Genomic DNA, 19,407 nt, shown 5'->3' with positions numbered 1-19,407 from the left:
AATGCTGGGAGGTGACGCGTTGGGCGGAGTGATCTTCTCTTGTAAAGGTCCCGACTGAGGAATGATGATCGATAAACAAATCTCACGGTGCAAACTCATGACGGCGAGCTCTTAGCCTCTAGTTGACATTTGCTACGATTTAAGAGCCGGCTTCAACTCCACGCCGAACGGGGACGTTTGGGAGTATGGAACGGAAAAGGTAGAAGTTTGCCGTTTTGACACCGGGGAGACTTTTTACAATGAAAGTTTGTTGGAAAGGAAGTCTCGTGCACGCACACGCGACTTGCAAAGCTAACACATGGATGAGTTTTCACAACTCTCGTGTTGAGTGCAACTAAATCTTTTTGTTCGGACGGGTTTTAGTCGTGTTATGACTTATAACGTTATTTGGCTCATTTTTGGGGGGGTCGTACAGTAGTCCGGGGTGGTCAACGATAGCCGCTAGCTTGATTAGCTATCCAAGTTTCATTGTTTACGCACGCTTGACTGACGCGACGTAGACTCCTTGGATAAAACACTTGCCAAGTTTAATTTTAATTAAATTTTTTTAAACTTCTTGAAGGAAGAAAACGAGGAACTTTGTTGCTCTGTGAAGAGCTGTCGTGGAAACCCAATGCCTAGCTTTGTGTGGTTTGGGTCGTCTCATTATCGAGTATGCGTTTTAATTACAGTGAATAACTTCCGGTTTGCGCGGGCCGAAAGCAAGGTTGGAATTAGAGCTACACAAACACGTTATGGATGAGTCAATTGTAACGTGGTACTTATTTTGGTCCTAGCAACATGTTGTGTTGCCCAGAGTCAAGATGCATGCATCAGTATCCATTGCGATGTTTGAACGTTAAGTGGGCGTGCACGTGTGTTTGATTGACGTCTCCATACACCTGTCATTCCATTGGACCATTATTGCTGTTCGACACTGATTGAGTTACTCACTGACATAACAGCGATATACATTGAATCAATTTTAAGTGCGATGTTTTGCATAAAATGATTGTGTTTTTAGCGCCATTCGCCGTTAGATTCGTTGCCATCCCCTCCCAGTCCGAATGGATTGGACATCTTTCGCTGTCAATGGCAGGCAGCCAATGTCAGGGCCTTTCCTGACCAATTTGGTACCCTAGGCAACATATTTGTTGCCCCCCCCCTTTATTTTCACCACATATATTTAAACACTCACACTAAAAAAGCACATTATCTCATTGTAATTTATTATATAAAAAAGATAAGAACGAACAAGTGCAGAAATTAAAAGAAAAATGCTCTAATAACTATTCAAAAGCACCAATAAAAAACACTTAAAAAAAAAACAAATGAATAAAATGAATTACAATTGTTATTACAATATGATTAGCACACACCCACACAAACCTATGTAAAAACACACAAAACACTTTAAAATGCAACTTTTTTCCCCCCACCTTGGGCTATAACCTTACTCACCTTGTCGTCACTGATGCAAAACCATATATTGCACTTTCATATGCCGGTTGTTTTAGAAGGTGCACTTCTTTCCTGGACTTGGTGGGCTTGGACTTGGTGCAGATGTGGATAAGTTCGCTGTCAAATATGGCCCATGATGTACAGAGGTAGAAGTAAAATATTTCAGAAGAGCATCTACAAAGAGAAGAAAGTGGAATGTTACATTAGTCAAATAGCTGTTGATTGTGAAACCAGCATGACATAACCATAATAGCGCCTAAATTTTTGCAGCCTACTGTACCTGTCTATTGGAGCCGGCCACTATCTTTGATGGGCGTAGTTGAAAGAAAATAAAATCTTGAAGCACTGCAACTACACAGGACTATCCAATAATAATGAATTAAATAATATATGATAGCATAGAAAAATAAAATAAATTGAATATTTTTTTTACATGAACGTAATTGCCATTTTAATGAATTAATGACATTTTAATAACAATTGTTTGCATTTAAATCCGTGGCACTTTTGGTCCCCCATACCACAGAACTTTGAAATTATTAATTGCATATTTAATGGTGTATTTATTTAATTTGGCACTTTTAGGCAAGGCAAATTTATTTAAAAAGCACAATTTAACACAAGGTAAAAGTGGTTCACATCACATGAAAATAAGCAAGACAATTTTAGTCCCCCATACACTTTGTCCAACTTTCTGCAAAATGGGAGGGGGAGTAAATTTAACTGAAACTAATCCACAGCTGGCTGAATACTGAAAATATTTCTAAAACAACAGCCTGGCTAATGATACAGTATAATTTTGCTTTAGAAGTAAGTCATATAAACTAGCTTGCAGTTGCGCTAAGTATACGTGCTTATGCTGTTGAAAAAATCATCACAACAAACCTCTGTTTTTCTTCAAGTTTATGCTGTCTTCTTTGTTTTTCTTCTGACCTGGAGGGCTTTTGTCTTTTCATGAAGTTGACTTGTGTCCATAATGTCGCTCAATTGCGAAGGCTAAAAATAGCTGGGTGGTGAGACTAGGGTCTGTGGTGAAATTATCGCATCACTGGAAAAAGTGAAACGGGCAGAAGGCACACTAGAAAAATGATTACATTATTATTTAAAGACATATTACTAATGGTTTTGTTGTTCTTTTTATTGTTTTGTATAATTTTTTGAATACTGCTATCGTCAAATATTATTTGACGCCCTTTTGGACGCTGCTGCGCCCATAGGCATTTGCCTTGCTTACCTCATGGGCGGCACGGGTCTGGCCAATGTAATTCATTAAGTAACATTAAAGCCGATGTAACAATAGGAAGGTTCTTGATGTGTTTACTTTGAGTGTTGTGTTAATATGCTGAAGTTATGGTCAACTATTTTTTGAGAACAACTCTTTGTCAATGGCAACCAATCTGTTTAAAAAAAAAAACAAAAAGTTAAAATCCTAAACTCAAATCTCGAACTACTGGAAACAAATGTGACCATGCTAAAATTTGTTTTATAAATATTTGTGTTAAAAAAAAAACTTGAGTAATAGAAGTATCGATTGAACTCCATAAAAGTGCATTGCATTACAAAAACTAGAGGAGCACTTAGAGAGAGCAGTTCTCTGCCGAAGCAGCCAAATTCATAGCATCGTTGTATTTGGTAGAATGTGCACTCCCCTTACGTATGATACAAGTTGTCGTGAAATTTCTTTTCTGACCTTAGAGCGCATGACCTCCAAATATATGAACATATGAACAGCCTGGGAGTAGACATGTGCCGATTAACAGTTTCAAGGTATACCGTGGTATGAAAACGTTAAGGTTTCAAAACCGCAAAAAAATTGCCGTCATACCGTCCCTAAGGTATAAGCTATTTTTTAAGTCCCAAAAACACATGGAGAAATCCCTCGCTTGCAGCTACAAGGGTCAACCCTCCCCACCGGTTGTTGCTCAGTGTCAGTGAGTCAGCTGTGCTGCACAATGGCTGGAGCAGGTGAAACTCCTGAACTTGACATGTAAAGCATGTTTGCGGAGGGTGGCTGCCGAAGAGGCGATACGTCCAATATGCTTTTGCATTTATACAAAATTAAAGGTTAGTAAATACTGCCATGAACGTTTCCCACCAGCTATGAGAATTAACTCCAGTGTGTCTAGCGGTGGTAAAACGTGGCGTTTTTTTCTCTCTGGCAACTGTTGGCGTTGAGAAAGAGCGTGCGTGTAATATGTAAACATGATAAGTTATACACACATGCTTTTTATGGAAAATAATTCAATTACTTTTGTTCTGATGGTAATCATGTTGAGCTGTGGCTGTGAGTTTAGGCTCACCTAAAGGACTGCATTTATTCTTAATTTGAAATTTTTAATTTATTTTAACTTAACATTATACTTATGTTCCAATTTGGTAATATGTTTTGAAAAATAAAAATCCTGTTCAATGGAAAAAAAAAAAAAAGAAACCCAGTTATCTCAAACACATTTTAGAGCTGTAATTGCAGTACCGTGAAACCGTGATATTTTTGCTTAAGGTTATCATACCGTCAGAATATCAATTACGGCACATGCCTAGCTGGGAGATTGATATCAATCTCTTTCTCCGTTCTTGAGTGATCTATAACAAAATTAGACAATCAGACGTATGAAATGGAGTACTTGTAAGGGTGTAACGGTACATGCAGTAGTATTGTCAAGGCAACACAAATGTGATCCTTTTGAATCTTCTCCTCTGTGTGTCTGCAAAATCGCATGTTTTTTTTTTTTTATAATAAACTTTCCCAGCGTTATTTCGTTGTGTAAATGTTTGTATAATAATCATAAAAATATGTAGACTATTTAAACATTAAGAAAACTTGTGTTTTTTCTGCCAACTCGAAGAAATGAAAATAAATTGCTGCTGCTGCGTTTTTTTTGTTGTTGTTTTTTTTTTTTTTCCGCGTCACTCCAAGTCGGGCTTCAATACCAGCGGGCCGTGTCGGGTCGGGCTGGATTTTTTAGGCCCAATCTAACCTCTACTATCTCTCTGCTCTCTCGATTGCAAAAAACTGATATTTCCTCATGTTGAAACAGATTGTTATGGCTGCTAAAATGCTGCTGCACTTCATTTTAATTCATTATTTTTTATTGTTATGTGGTAGTTACTGATTGCATTTCTAAGTTGATTGCACATATATAGTGGGTTAGGCCTACATTTTATTTTATTTTATTGTTTGCAACTGAACTGATCCCTGGATTTATATTGCGATAAAGATGCTGCTGCACTACAATATTTTCTTTGTCGTTTTCTTAAATATTTACTTGAATATTTTTATTGATGGGTCGTTGTGACTAAAATACAGTGACTGTGATTACTGATTTTGCACAGGAGTTCAGATGTTGCACTGTGTGAAAAGCTGCTACTGTGTGTAAAAAAAAAAAAAAAAAGAGAAAGCCCTGGTCTCATTCAAAGCATTAATTAAATGCTGTGATCTGTTTTTTTTTCTTAATATATCTATCTGAAAGTATTTTCATTTGACTTCAACCAGGAGTGTCACAAGAGCCAATAAAAAGTTGTTCAATGTCTGACCGCTTGTGTTGCCTCATGATTCACGAAAAATATGCTTTGCTTTAGAATTTTAATGCATACCAGGCTTTAAGGAATCGCGATGCATTGCCGAACCGAATCGAATCGTGACCCTCTGAATCGAATCAAATCGAATCGTGGCCCTCCGAATCGTAATCGAATTGAATCGTGAGGGCAGTGCCGATGCACACCTCTAACCACTACTACTGTTAATATTAAATAGTTTAATATTAATGGAGAGCGAGTGTGTCGCCAGAGACGAAAAAACACCACAGGTGTATTATGAAAATGTTATTTTGAACAGATGTTTACAATGGCGAAAAAATTAAGGCTGCCAACAGTCCCGCGTGGAAGACTTTAGAAAAGTTGCTAATGATAGCGGGGAACCCGGTTAGCCATCTTGGCGTGCTTACTAGCCACATTACCTTCTTGGTTAACAAGCTGGTTACGTGACATCATAGTATTTGTTTTACTATCGCTAGGCACACTAAACACGCTAGAGAGAACTCTCGTAGCTGGTGGGAAACATAAATGACAGGGTTTACTTACCTTGAATTTTGTATAGAGTGACGGACAATGATCACATAAATGTGAAATCAAGTTTGAGGTGTTGCCCCCCCCCCCCCCCCCCCTTTGGGACATAAAACATAGCTAACACCGTACTACGGTATGACGGAAAATTTTTGTGGTTTTGAAACCGTGACGTTTTAATACCACGGTAAACCTTTAAACTGGTAGCCGGCACATGCCTAATCGAGACCTTCGTAAGTACAGGTACCACTGTTTTTTCCCCCCCAGCCCTGAAAGGGTGTTCCAATAATTTTTTAAAATTTGTGACCCATCAAAATGATGTTAATTACAGACACACTAAAAATAGCCCTAACCTTTGTGATTTTTCCTTCTTTATCCAAATTTGAGGATAATGAGCCCGCACGTTGTCACCAGAGTTGTTAATTATACTTTAAAAAAGTAATTAATTACAGTTACAAATTACTTCTCCCAAAAAGTAATTGAGTTCGTAACAGTTACCTGAATGTAAGTAATTAGTTATTTGGGAAAGTAACTGGTTTTACTTTTCATAGTTTTTTTCCATTCAAAAAAAAAAAAAAACGGGTCACACTATGTGAAATTCGAAGGGTTTTTAGGACATTCGCCCTGTCCCAATTCTTTACCCTGAACTTAAGTAGACACAGGAGTATTGTGGATATTGCGATAACAAGATAGTAACCTTTGCTATGTTTGGAAGTCATTTAATGTTGTGAATCGATCGTTAATGTTGTTAAAATTGCTCCCGTTATTGCATTAGTTCCCTTCTGTCTAATTTCAACATGTGAAAGTTTTAAAAACTGTTTCATCATTTAAAGATAGATTCAAGTCAAGATTTTGCCGATTTAGGAGTATTTTAGATAAAAAGTTACTTAGGTTCGCTAGGAAGGTTCACTACAACAGAGCCTTTCTGAGAAGTCTATTTGCTTTAAGATGGCGGTTGTTTACCAACGCCGGCAAGTGTATCATTTCGCATCTAGTTCATATACAAGTGATATCTAGCGTAGTCTCATGTGGGCATAGTTTGTAGGCTGTCGGCTACAGTCAGGTATTATTGGAGCCGCCTAGCATCGCGTTTGCAATGGAGTCACAACTACCTCTTTCCCGCTCTTTGTCTTGCAGACTTTTCTCGTGTCATTCAACTAATGTAGTAACGCCAAGTGACGCATGCCTTTACATCCTCAGTAACAGTAACGGCGTTGGAAAGATGAGAAAAGTAATTAATTAGATTACTCGCTACTGGAAAAAATTACGTGATTAGTAACGCCGTTATACTCTAACGCCGTTATTGACAACACTGGTTGTCACAAATCATTGTAACACTGGCAAGTCAAACAATTCTCTTAACTTGCACCATGGATGAATCTTGGTTGTCTGAATCTGTGACCCAAGCTACAACTACAATAAGTAACACGTTGTAAAATGGAATACCTCTATATTAGTGGTGTCATTTAAAACTGAGCGTGATCATCTTTCACAGTTAAGTCATAAACTCTTGTCATTTTCATAGGTGTAATCATCTTTTTACGTGCGTGTTTCCTCTCCAGTGTACCAGTCAGACGTATCCTCGGTAAGCCACAGACATTGCGTGGTCCAGCCAATAACTTTCACACAGAGGAAGCCAGCCAGTCTCGTGCTGCGCATTTAGTTCTTACTAAAGTGCAGCGAAGTGGGCACAAGCACCTTGATGTCAACCATCAAATCAGGGTAAGAATCAACTCTCTTCCAGATGTTTTTCACGGACAGAGATCCAATCAGGGGGATTTTTCTCCATTCCTCTGCTGCGAATTTATATGAGTTTGTCACGAGTAGATGTCCAATCCATTTGAACTCTGATGGTTGGCAGCAAATGAATAGTCCTACATTCTCTGCTAACCCTCCTTGTTCAAATGGATTGGAGGTCCATCCCCGTCAATTGCAGCCAATTACTTAGTCTTACAATTAATGCATTTACACTGTTAAAACAGAGAAGAAAACTTTCAGTCTTCATGATATTTACCTCATTTCAACTCTGACACTAGAGTGCTACTGTTAATTATTGAAGAAATGCTTCGGGTTGTATAATTACTGTATCTTTAGTGCAACAAACTATCCACAAAGAAAAAAAATAAGGGCTTCAATAATGTTTCACTTCTTGTGTCACGGAGAGAAACCAAGTAAAAGTGGTTCCCAGTTTTTTTTTAGTAAAGGAACTTGAAACAATGTTTTTATCATAAAAAGTATACTGTGCCTTAATAAAGTGATCTATAATGTATTGCATTCACAGCAGTTATTGTTTTACTACAGGGAAGAATTTAATTAGGCTGTTACGACACTGAGCTGGCCAACCGTGCTCATGTTGTCAAAAATGCTGTAGCTATTGTGAGAGGTGGCATGACTCCCACCCCCCCGACTGGCTCTACGTTTAGTGCTCATAAATTACCATGGTAACGCTGTACAGATATTTCATACCAGTGTATAGTGTTCCTGTCCATCATAGCTTCTTGATGTGTTAATAGAGTACACACTGGTATTATTTATACATATTTGAAGTTACAATTGTCCAAGGTCACCCTTAATTTTTTTGTAGATATTTTTATTAATTGAAAAGAATGGTGTTGTTTTTTCCGCTGACTGTTGTTGACTTGGGGCATTTCAATTCCTGCTATTTAAACTTGGAAGTCAAAGTTCTGCAGCAAATTGATCTTGGGTTGGAATAAATTTGAAAAATGTTTCAACATTTGTTGGTCTTCATTCACAGCCCGAACAATGCAGAAGCAGCTAATCTCTAAGACGATTTCTCCCCCCCCCCCCCCCCCAATCACCACAGTGGCCATATTTAAATGTCTGTCATGCTTTTGTCTTCTTTCAAAAGGGCAAGCCAGACTTGAACACAACACTGCCAGTTCGACAGACGGCCTCTATCTTCAAGCAGCCAGTGACCAAAGTAACAAATCACCCTAGCAACAAGGTGAAAACAGACCCACAAAGAGCTGTGGACCAACCAAAACAGGTGAGACATCACTTGTTTTTTTTCATTTATGTTACTATCATTTAAATAATACTGCTATGCAACCTAGCATGTACATTAGAAACTTATTTTTAATCTGGTATAAAGATTAATATGTTGCTATAATATAGGACCTTATGTCATTGTTGTTACTGTGGACCTAAACAAAAATCTGCATCTTGATAACATTGAACATCTTTTTTGTATAAAAATGCTAAATCACAATTATTCACTCATTGATGTCACGGGTGATAAATATGTAGGCCACTAATATTCGTTCCGATGTATTTAGCGTTGTTTTATTCTCTGCTTGTATTTGTTCAAATTGCAGTTCTTAGATGTTGATGGAACGTTGTAATATCCTAGCAAGTCTATAAATGTGAAAATCTGAACACATGCTAAGATTTGTCATAATAAATTGTTATTATTTGCATTATCAGTAGCCAAGAAGTGGCTCTGTATCTAAAAGGTTGGTGATGCCAATCTTCTGTAAACTATTGGAAGTTATCCAGTCTATAGCGTTAAGTAGAATTTAGCTTTATTCATAAATATATAATGTTTGGTTCTCTTATGTGTTAGGTGTCCGTTTTAAGGTAAACTAGCAATATGGTTCGGCGTTGCCAGGCATGCTACTTGTGCTCGGTGGCCAAGTTTTGTTAAATCGACACATAAGAAACCTCGAAATGTGGGCTACCCAATGATTTTTTTTTTTATGCCTACTGGGTTGATTTATCGAGCAGTATGGCCCGGCATTGCTCAAGTGAAAATTGGTATTTTCTATACTATTTCTTTGGATTGTCAAATTAATTTTCCTCGCTAAATGGAGGCCTACAGAGTTCAACCCCATCTAAGAACACTCCCAGACACGTAAAGTACAACTGTGTAAAATTTTGTCCAAATCCGCCCAGCTGTTTCAGCAGCCATAAATCGTAAATACACAAACAGCCACCAGACAAACTCTCATTTATAGAGACTAAGATATCCAGCCGAAATGAATCCCTTATTAATATTCCAGAAAATTGTACTTTTTTATCCAGCGTCTTGTTGTGGAGTACTCAAAGTCACAACGTATCATCACAGCTTATTTAAATTTGTACATGGAACCGGAAGGTTTGAAAGTATGGAGGTAGATTTGTGTCTTTATTATTCAATCAGAAAAAAAGTTGCTTCAATCAAAGTATATATATTCAATCGAAGAAAAAGTCTCTTCAATAAAAAAAAAATGTGTTTGAATGCAAAAATAAATTTGAAACTAAAAAAAAAATATTTGAAAACTATTTTTCTTTAATTGTTTTATTTATTTATTTATTTTTTTGAGTCAAGTTTTTTTTCATTGAAACAACATTTTGGATTGAAGTCATGTAATTTTGCGTTTGGACCACATTTTGGCTAGGACATTTGTGTCTCTATTATGCAATCAAAAAATAAGTTGCTTCAAACAAAAAAATATATATTTTCTAAAGAAAAATCACTTTAATCAAAAATTTTAAAAATTCAATCGCTGAAAAAAAGGTTTGAATGTGAAAAAATATTTGAGACTCAGAAATTCGCATTTGAACACTTTATTTTTCATTCATACTGTTTTTTTTGATTGAAGCAATCCTTTTTGTGTTTGAGCTATATTAGGGGTAGGACATTTGTGTCTAAATCATTCAATCGCAATAAAAGTTGCTTTAATCGAAAAACTATTTTTAATCAAAGAAAAAAACATTTAAAAATATATATTTTTTGAAAATATATTTTTCATGTGAAATATATATATTTTTTTTATTGAAGTGTCACTTTCATTGAAAAGCAAAAAGTTTTAAACTTTTTTTTTTTAAGTGGAAAAACTTTTGAACGCACTTTTTTTTTTTGAAGTGGAAAAACTTTTGAAGGCACTTTATTTTCTCGATTGAATCATTTTGACACAAACATTCAACTTCAACGCTAGTTCCGGTGTGTTTGAGTGGCAGGTGACTCCGCCAATGGCATAAAAGTATGAAGCAAGAATAATGGCCACCAGGGCTCCATCCATATTATCGGTTATCATATCTGTATCGGCCTCGAGGAGCAGGAAGTTATCGATATCAATTTCAAAAAATGGATATCGTGCAACCCTAGTTTATATATAAGTATAGGTTTAAACTACGAGTGATAAACAGCTCAAAGCAAAGCATATTTTATTTGGATAAAGTTTTTGTAATTTGTAATATGATGTTCTCCCTTTCCTTGACTGCAAGATGCAAGTTTCAATGTCTTTGACCCTTTATACCAAGCAACGCGCTAATTAGCATAGCGCTCGGCGCTAACTAGTAACATCTCAAAAACAACAACAATAAAAGCTAAACAGTACAAGAGGGTTTGTGTACTCACATCTGATAGACTATGGACTTTTTCCAATTAACACGAGTTGAATTATTAGTAAGAGTAACGTTCTTACAGGAAGGCGCTGCCCCCTGGCGGCCGGTGGCATTCTCTTCACATCCATCATTGTGCATGCGTCCGTTGAAGGTGTCCGGGCGGCAGACATGTCTTGAATTTCTTTCCGCTACTAGTGGCTGTCATAAAAGTTATTAGGGAAAATCATTGTTGTTGAAAATTTATGAATCGTAATCGAATTGTCACGTGTCGAATCGCAATGCTTCTAATCATCTTTTTTTTTTTTTTTTGGAACACCCTTAATAAATAACCCAAAATTTGAGGTCCATGTATGTGGACGCCAGGTGTCAAATTAAAAAAAAAATGTGTGTGTGTGTGTGTGTATGTATATATATATATGTGTGTGTGTGTGTGTGTGTGTGTGTGTGTGTGTGTGTGTGTGTATAACAAATTATTTGTGTATAAATAAAATTATAATTTAATAAAAACACAATACAAATAAAATGAAGAGAAATACACATTGGTTATGGCTCTCAATGACACTGAAGTTTTTTTTTCTCCCCACATAATATTTAACTTGTTAGCTGCCATTGACAGCAGTAAACATCCAATTCATTTAAACTAGGAGGAACTGGCTTGGAATGCTCATACTTCTGGACCATTGACGGCTCTAGATGTCCAATCCATTTTGACAGTGAGATTTGGCAGCAAATGATCGCTGCCGTTCTCTCCCAGTCAAAATGGATTTGACTTCTGGCACAGTCAGTGGCAGCCAATGAGTCAAATGAGTGCCGTTGAACTTCGTTGGTTAGGTAAAATGAATAGAAAAATTAGATGATTTTTCTGCATTGCGGATATTAAGTCATGTAATGATTTAACTATAGACTGAATATTTACACTCAATATCATTTTCTCAGAAGTGACACGTTTCTGATTTCAATCATAGTTGTTCTGGGAGCGGAAGTTGAGTGGCTTAAGTGCCTTTGACATTGCAGACGAGCTGGTGAAAACAATGGATCTTCCCAAAGGCCTCCAAGGTGACACAGTACTGCAGTTCAAACAACACAGCACTTGCGTGCTTCTCAGTGAGACTTTTACTCCAGGTGACATCTCCACATCTTTTTGCCTGGTTTGCAGGTGTCGGTCCCGCGAGTTCTGACAAAACGCTCCTGTCTGCCATCGCCAGCGCCCTTCACACGAGTCCTGCGCCCGTCACCGGGCAGCTCACGGCCGCCGTGGAGAAAAACCCGGGAGTGTGGCTGAATACGACGCAACCTCTCTGCAAGGCGTTTGTGGTGACTGATGATGATATCAGGTGAGCCAGTGGCGCGCACACAATTTTTGGCGGGGTTATTGCAAAACGAGAATGACAAACTTGGATTTCTCTTTGGCAAAAGACTGCCATTGACGGTGCTAAACGTCCGATTCATTTTGACTGGGAAGGTTGTCAGTGATTATTCACTGCCAGCCGTCTGTCAAAATGGATTGGATGTCTTTTGCAGTCATTTTGATTTTATAACATTCACATAACAACAACTTGATGTTATTGGAGCCATAACCAGTGTATTTCAATGTGTAATCATTTTCATTTTATTGTTTCTATTAACATTTTATAAACGTATTAATTAGATACACTATTCAATAATAGAAATAGAATTATGATATTGGTCATGTACGTCAATTTTTTTTAATTATCCAAAATAGTCACTTGCCTTATAAAAGGTTAACAAGATGTGAAGACCAGTGCTTTTCAACCACTGTGCTGTAGTGTAGTGTCTGGTGTGACTTGGAAAATCATCCACTTTCAACAAATTGATGTAAAAATGTTTTTTAAAACTGAAGCCGCAAATGTGCCATTGCCTGAGTGTCTGTGCTGCCAATTGTCCGTAGAGGTTAGATCGGGCCTAAAAAATCCAGCCCGACCTTGCCCACGGGTATTAAAGCCCGGCCCGAGCCCGATCAATTAACTTGAAAGAACCTGAAATTTTAAGTTTTATTTGTGAGAAGGAGGAGGATATGCGGGGATGTGATGCGTGGTTGCGTTTTGTGTGATCACATTTGTGACGATACCTGTGCATAATGATAACAAATTAAAGCCTGTCTTTTGTAACGAATTCTCACAGTCAAACAAGACTGTAATATCCATATTCAATAAACATTTATATCGTTTATATTTGTATCTGTTCTATCAGGCGGATAGTGGATTTGACATTTATTTTGATCTCTTCGAGTTGGCAAAACAAAAACCGCAAGTTTTCTCAATGGTTAAATAGTCTACATATATTTATGATCATTATAAATGCATTTACACAACGAAATAACGCTGGAAAAGTTTGTTAAATATATTTCTCATAAGAGAGCAAAGTGCCACATGCGTTTACAATTTGCGAAGCCGACACAGGTATCTGTACAGCATCTTCAACAATCAATTTGAAGCCTTTCCATACCACACTCCTGGTGCGTGTTTGCCTTTTCAATTCCCCAGTCTTTAGTTTGTTTTTCACTTCTTGCTGCTCCATATCGAAAAGGAAATGCCAGAATGTGGACTTGCGGAGGGCGCCAGGACGGGAGGGAAAGATTAAAAAGAGGGCGGGCCACAGCGTTCACATGCCCAGGGATGCGCACAGCGCCTTCTGTTTTATCCAAATTATTTATTTTATAACAAGTATTCCTTAGTTTAACATCCATACATTGTTTGAGTATACATATATAAATATATATTTATCTTTAAAAAAGTTAACGAGAGAGAAGTACGGCCTGACCCGAACGTAAATAATTGACATTTTGGGCACGGCCCGAAATTCGGGTCAGGCTGGGTTCAGGCTTAAGATCTATCCTCTAATTGTTGTTAATCAAGCAGTATTCAATATCATTAGGTGTCAATAGGTAACAAATAACTTTGTTTGGTGATGCGTAACCCCGGTAACACACCAGGCGCGTCAAGCGATGCCGCCACGATAACACAGTTAAACGCGGCTGTTAAAGTCAGTCAGCCAATGCACACCAGTCGCAGTGCGGCCGCGTGTTAGATGCGTCCCAGAAGCGGCTCAACGCGTCGCATGTGGAAAGAACAGCAGAGTCTATTAATTGACGCGAGACGTGGCCTTCCTGCGTTAATACTACTAGGTATGATCAGGCAGACCGGAAGTCGCTCATGTAAAAATTGAAGATCCGGTCGATTTTCAAAATAATATGCAATCGTAACTTACTTTTTGAGTTCATCAGATCTCTTGAGGCTGTGGGTAGATCGGGTCACATTTACTTGTTGTTGATTTACTGCGGTCTTCTCTGCTATAATAATATTCAACACGGCAGGACAGTTTCAACTCTGCTTTTAATCTAGGCGCATCAGTACCCCCGTGTTGAATGCAAAACCCTCCTACCACAACAAAACAAGTAGGAACTATTATTCACATAGGAACTGAAATTATACGTCATAAAATATAGAATATAAATGAATACTACATCACATTTGTAAAACATAAATATATAATAAAATAAATAATAGCCCATATAAATAAAAATAAATTGAAATGAGTTGTCAACAAATCGTGGGGGGTGAGCCAAAGCAGCCCATCCCTCCTCCCGCAGCTCCAGCAAGGGGGCCACCGTCATCCACCCGGACCATCCATGCCTCCATGGAAAAAGTTTTTAAAAAGGAATGATGACTCTGAACTGGAGATTGGACGATATTCATTGAACGATGGTCAAAAGGAAGTAAAGACTTTCTTCTCGTAGAGTCTCAGGTTTGAGGCAATGAGCAAAAGCTAGCTTTCATTGGGATTTAAACTAGACTGTAAAGAAAAATAACAGAATAGCAGTATTAACTTTCATCAGGGGTACCCCAATACAACACCCCCAGGTTGTCAACACTGAATGAGTAAAAATACGATTATAAAGTGTAGTCTTCTTTGTGTTTGTCTTATCAATTCTCAATGCCCAATTTAAATGGTGGGGTATAGACCCTACTCACGTGACGTCACAGCCACGCCCCCGCGCCATGTTGTCCGTATACTCGTCATGTTAATGCATTAGCGCTTCGTAAATTCCTCCTATTATGGCGTGTTTTTCTGCTCGTTAACATTAATAATCAAAATGGTGAAGTCGTGTGTGGCGGTCGGTTGCAAAAACAGAGAAGATAGACGGAGAGACTTGAAGTTTTACCGTATTCCGAGAGACCCGGAGAGGAGACCGAGATTGACTGCTGCAATTCGACGAGAAAACTGGGCTCCAAACGACTACCACAGATTATGTAATAGTCATTTTATATCTGGTAAGATGCATTTAATAAATATTTAGAGGGTTTTGGGCTGACAATCACAATTAAGATCATTGCTAGGCTAATCGCCGACATCATACACTCAGACATTGTGAATGAAAATATAATAATAAACTGAAAATATATAATTATAAGGGGATAATCAGACAATTGTCATACAATTAATTTACAATTTCACTATTGAGGTCAAAAGCCAAAAAATAAATTCAACTAGGGACAATATGGAGTAGTGCTATCGCACTTCATATTTATTACATATTATATATGTATGTAGTGAGAGTGCTATCGCTAAACCATATAAACATTAAAAGCCCTAGCTCCATTGACAAATGACATGAAATACATTAGACTTGACAGTGGATGTTAGCAAGAACAAAAGATTTTGAATTGAAAATTTCGTAACTCACCTTCCCGAGCACACGATAGATTCCTGCCGAATTTTCGTGGACGAGGACCTGTTTCACCCAACCAGCAACGAAGTATTTATAAGCCTCCAAGCTCTTAAAGTTTTTCAAACTTTCGTGAGAATAGGCTGATTTTGTGTGGACAAGATAGTTGTAAATATCAGGGTAGCTAGCAGATGTCAGGCAAAGACGGCGAAGACAGCGAGTCGAAAAACATCGATTTAGGCATCAAATATGGATCTGGCGAATGGACAAACTGAAGCTTTTCCACATAACGCCTTTTATGCAACGCATCCAATGAGTTTACAGCGTCAGATAACACCAGGGCTTCCATGAATTGCTCTATAACTTGCACGACTAATTGAAAACAATGAGAATAAGTCTAAAAAATACGGACAATATGGCGGCCGGATACAGCGACACGTCATTTTGTGACGTAGGTGAGTAGGGTCTATATGCTAATGAAATTCATTATACATTCTTTCATCTTTTGCTGGTGGAGTGCCTTAGGATTTATATTTTAATGAAAAAAAAAGTGCTGTGCAGTGCTGTTTTCGTCAACAATGATGATCACGAAAATATTTCGTCGACGAGCAATTTTTTCATGATGTGACGATGACAAGCTAAAAACGTGTCTTGGGAGACTAAAACATAATGAGAAGAATGCCAGTTTTTGTCTGACGAGACGAGAAAGATTAAAAATTGACATAGTTTGCATCATAAGTTCAGTGTGTGACATTTTCATACATGTGTTGTTAGCACCATCGTTGCAGTGTGTGGTCGTGTCACTAATGTGACGTGCTCGATATGTGGCTAAATATGCCATAGTGCTTTAGCCTTTAAAGGTCTGTGCTAAGTGATCATCACACACTAAATGTAACTTGTAGCATTAGCATAGAGTTCGCGTTAGCATTTAGCGTGGTGAGTGTCATCTTAAACTTTTGGAAAACTTTTTACATATAATTCGTGGCGTCCAGGGGAGATAAATTAATTGAAAATAATGTACTGTTTTCCTGCTGAGTGTGTATTATCATCACAAAGATGGTGAGGTACTTGTAGACTCTACAATTATGTGTTCGTCTGTCAATGTTCCTTCGAAATTATTGGAAACATTTTTATTGACTTATTTATTCATTCATGGAATAGAACTTTTGAAGTTTACGTATAAATAAAAACATTTTTAAGTAATCGTCAACTAAAACTGGACGAAATTTGGCTGAGGTTTCGTTGACTAAAACTAGCCGAAGACTAACAGATTTTGAAATGACTAAAATATGACTAAGACTAATAAGTATTATCATCCAAAAGACGAAAACTGAGACGGAAATTAAAAGGGGTGCCAAAAAGCAGCACTGGTGACGTGGCTCAAAAGTTTGAAAAGCACTGATGAATACAATATTCATGGGGGGAAAAAGTATTGCTTCCAAGCAGAATTCCCCTTCATCCCTGAAAAAATATGTTTAAACCTACAGATAGAGTATTTAGCACTCTAGGTACATGGCAGGTATGCAGTTTAGGCCTATATATTCTAGCTGCCATTATTACATCCATCCATTTAATTTCCTCACTTAGGGAAGCAGACTTTTTGATCGGCAAGAGATACTTCCTGCAATGGTCACCAACTACTTGCAGGGCACATAGATGGACAACCATGGACAATTTTATGGACAATGTCTCGCGTGTATTTGCAATGTGGGAGTCCTCTTTAAATGTGTCATCCCCGTTTGTAATCCTAAATGAATTCCCAATCGTCTGTGTCCTAAAGGAAGCAGGAGGACCTCGTGCAGAGTGTGAGGAGGCGGCTAGAGGAAGCGCTCATGGCGGATATGTTGGCTCATGTCGAGGATGCCGCTGTGGATCCGGCGCCCAGCACGGTAGAAGAAGAGGAGAAGAAAGAGAAAGAGGAGGAGGAGAAGGGGGCTGAGGGTGTGGAAAAGGAGGAGTTATAGCCAAGGTACACAAAATGGCTGTGATGAATCCAGCATTGCTGACTGATTTTTCTTGTTTAATTCTTCAAGTACCCTGGGGATTTTCAGTTCGTCACTACTGCAACTCAAAACTTTTAAGTGAAAGTGAGCTTAGTTTTCAAACTTAAACAGCTGGGTTGTTTTTTTGTTTGTTTGTGAGTCAACTGAAAAGGTGCTCTTAGTTTCTTCTTTTACCTCCATCAATTTTCAGCTAATGTGCTGGGTGCTTCACACTATTCAATCAGTGTCGTCGTCATTACAGCTGCTGAACAAGCTCAAACAAACATGGCATATGTGAACTGTAAATTATCCTTGTAAATGTGTTTCAGTCTGTTGTGAAGAACACTTCATTTTTTTTTTTCGATCCACTCTGTCACTCTGATATTTATGCTAAGCAGCAAAGAAAAGATTGCAGAATTCCTGCACGCATGCTGTTTTCTCAGTCCCCTCCCCTGTTTGACTTTATTTTAAGGGGGATTGTGTAGTTTGATGGTTGTCAAATGTCCTTTGTTTACGATACCTTTAGGTCATGTTTTATAACTGCAAGTTACAATGTAAGGAACACTGATACTTTAACTACTGTACACGAGTCAATATTGTTAAATAAATGCATCTTTTGGATGTTGTATTTTCTTTGGTGGGCTAGGATGGTTTTTTTTTTTAACACATCTGAAAAACATAAATGAGAATGTGTGATTTCACTCTGTGCCATGCATTTGAGTTGTGACCAGACCAGGATATCATTCAAACTCGTCTTGGATTGACTCCAGTTCTAAAACTAATGATGATACGCAGAAAGAAAACATGGATGGATTGATATCAATCTCTAGCTCTTTATCTCGAAGTAGCATTCAAGTCCCATTTGAAGTATAGCAATGCAAAGGCAACATGGTGGGTCAATGCTGTGCGAAGCACTGTCGCCATTATCGTCCTCACGAAAGACGATTCCGTATACTGCTAGAATGACTATTATTAGTTTCCATTTAAGCATTTGCTGCCGTTGACAGTAATGGACGTCAAATCCATTTAGGATGGGAAGTAGTGATTTTCATTAGTTTATCACTTGTAGACATCCATCATTTTGAACTTGAGAGGGTTGATTCGCTGTCAACCCTCCCACTTCAAATGGATTGGACGTTTATTGCAAGGGCGTAGGTTTGCATAGGGGCAGTAGGGACATAACACTACCAACTTTTCAGGATACTAAAAGTGTCACCACCAACCTTTAAGCAACATTATTTGCATTAAATGATGAGTCCAGTTTATATGTTGTAAGGATAGACTAGACACTACCATTATTAAGTGAATTATTTTCATTATGTTCAGACTTGCATTCATTCCTTGCCAAAGCCACTTGCTGAATGTGCTGGTCCATTTTTCCCCTTCCAATGCACGTTTGGTTGGCTGATGACATGACCCCCCCCGACAGACACACTGACACAACGACAGATTCATGTTGACAACATGCCCCTCCGCCCCTTCAAGAAGGAGGGATATTAGGAGGGTTTTTTTTTTCGGGCAGCAGCAACCACGTTATGTAATGTGAAAAGACGTCAATGTTGTGGAGTTGGGGGATACACCACTAATTTTGCTACTGAAAGTCTGACCTGCAGCACAGTTTACATCCCATTAAACTGTGTGAACTTGCTAACCTCCATAACTACTGCGGTCAGACCAGCCTCCACAAGGAACAATGAAGTCAAGCTAACGTCTCTGAAGACAGTACACAAGAAAGCCCGCAAACAGTTTGTGGAAGACATGTCAACAAAGCACATGGATTACTGGAGCCATGTCCTATGGTCTGATGAGATGGGTGGGCTTTCTTGTGTGCCGTCTTCAGAAGAGGCTTCCTCCTGGGGTGACAGCCATGCACACCAGTTTGATGTAAAG

At 38.2% G+C, this 19,407-nt stretch overlaps 1 protein-coding gene across 1 annotated transcript; it reads left to right on the top strand.

Annotated features, from left to right (window-relative positions):
• The first annotated feature begins 2 nt into the window (after window positions 1-2).
• On the top strand, window positions 3-18,150 carry LOC130930424 (methyl-CpG-binding domain protein 3-like). Its single transcript, XM_057858386.1, has 6 exons — window positions 3-199; window positions 7,065-7,224; window positions 8,372-8,509; window positions 11,814-11,904; window positions 12,005-12,182; window positions 17,316-18,150. Exons 1-6 carry the CDS (start codon window positions 186-188, stop codon window positions 17,497-17,499), a joined length of 765 nt encoding a protein of 254 aa, XP_057714369.1. The 5' UTR covers window positions 3-185; the 3' UTR covers window positions 17,500-18,150.
• Window positions 18,151-19,407: the final 1,257 nt, after the last annotated feature.

Source organism: Corythoichthys intestinalis, chromosome 14 (assembly GCF_030265065.1).
Source record: "Corythoichthys intestinalis isolate RoL2023-P3 chromosome 14, ASM3026506v1, whole genome shotgun sequence".
NCBI lineage: Eukaryota > Metazoa > Chordata > Actinopteri > Syngnathiformes > Syngnathidae > Corythoichthys > Corythoichthys intestinalis.
The sequence above is the reverse complement of the archived record's forward strand: the minus strand, read 5'-3'. Positions and strand labels throughout refer to the sequence as shown.

Excerpts from the sequence above, each read along its gene's own strand:
- LOC130930424 (XM_057858386.1), top strand. Across the intron at positions 11,905-12,004 it reads TCTTCCCAAAGGCCTCCAAG|GTGTCGGTCCCGCGAGTTCT; the intron begins GTGACACAGTAC and ends CCTGGTTTGCAG. Across the intron at positions 12,183-17,315 it reads GTGACTGATGATGATATCAG|GAAGCAGGAGGACCTCGTGC; the intron begins GTGAGCCAGTGG and ends TGTGTCCTAAAG.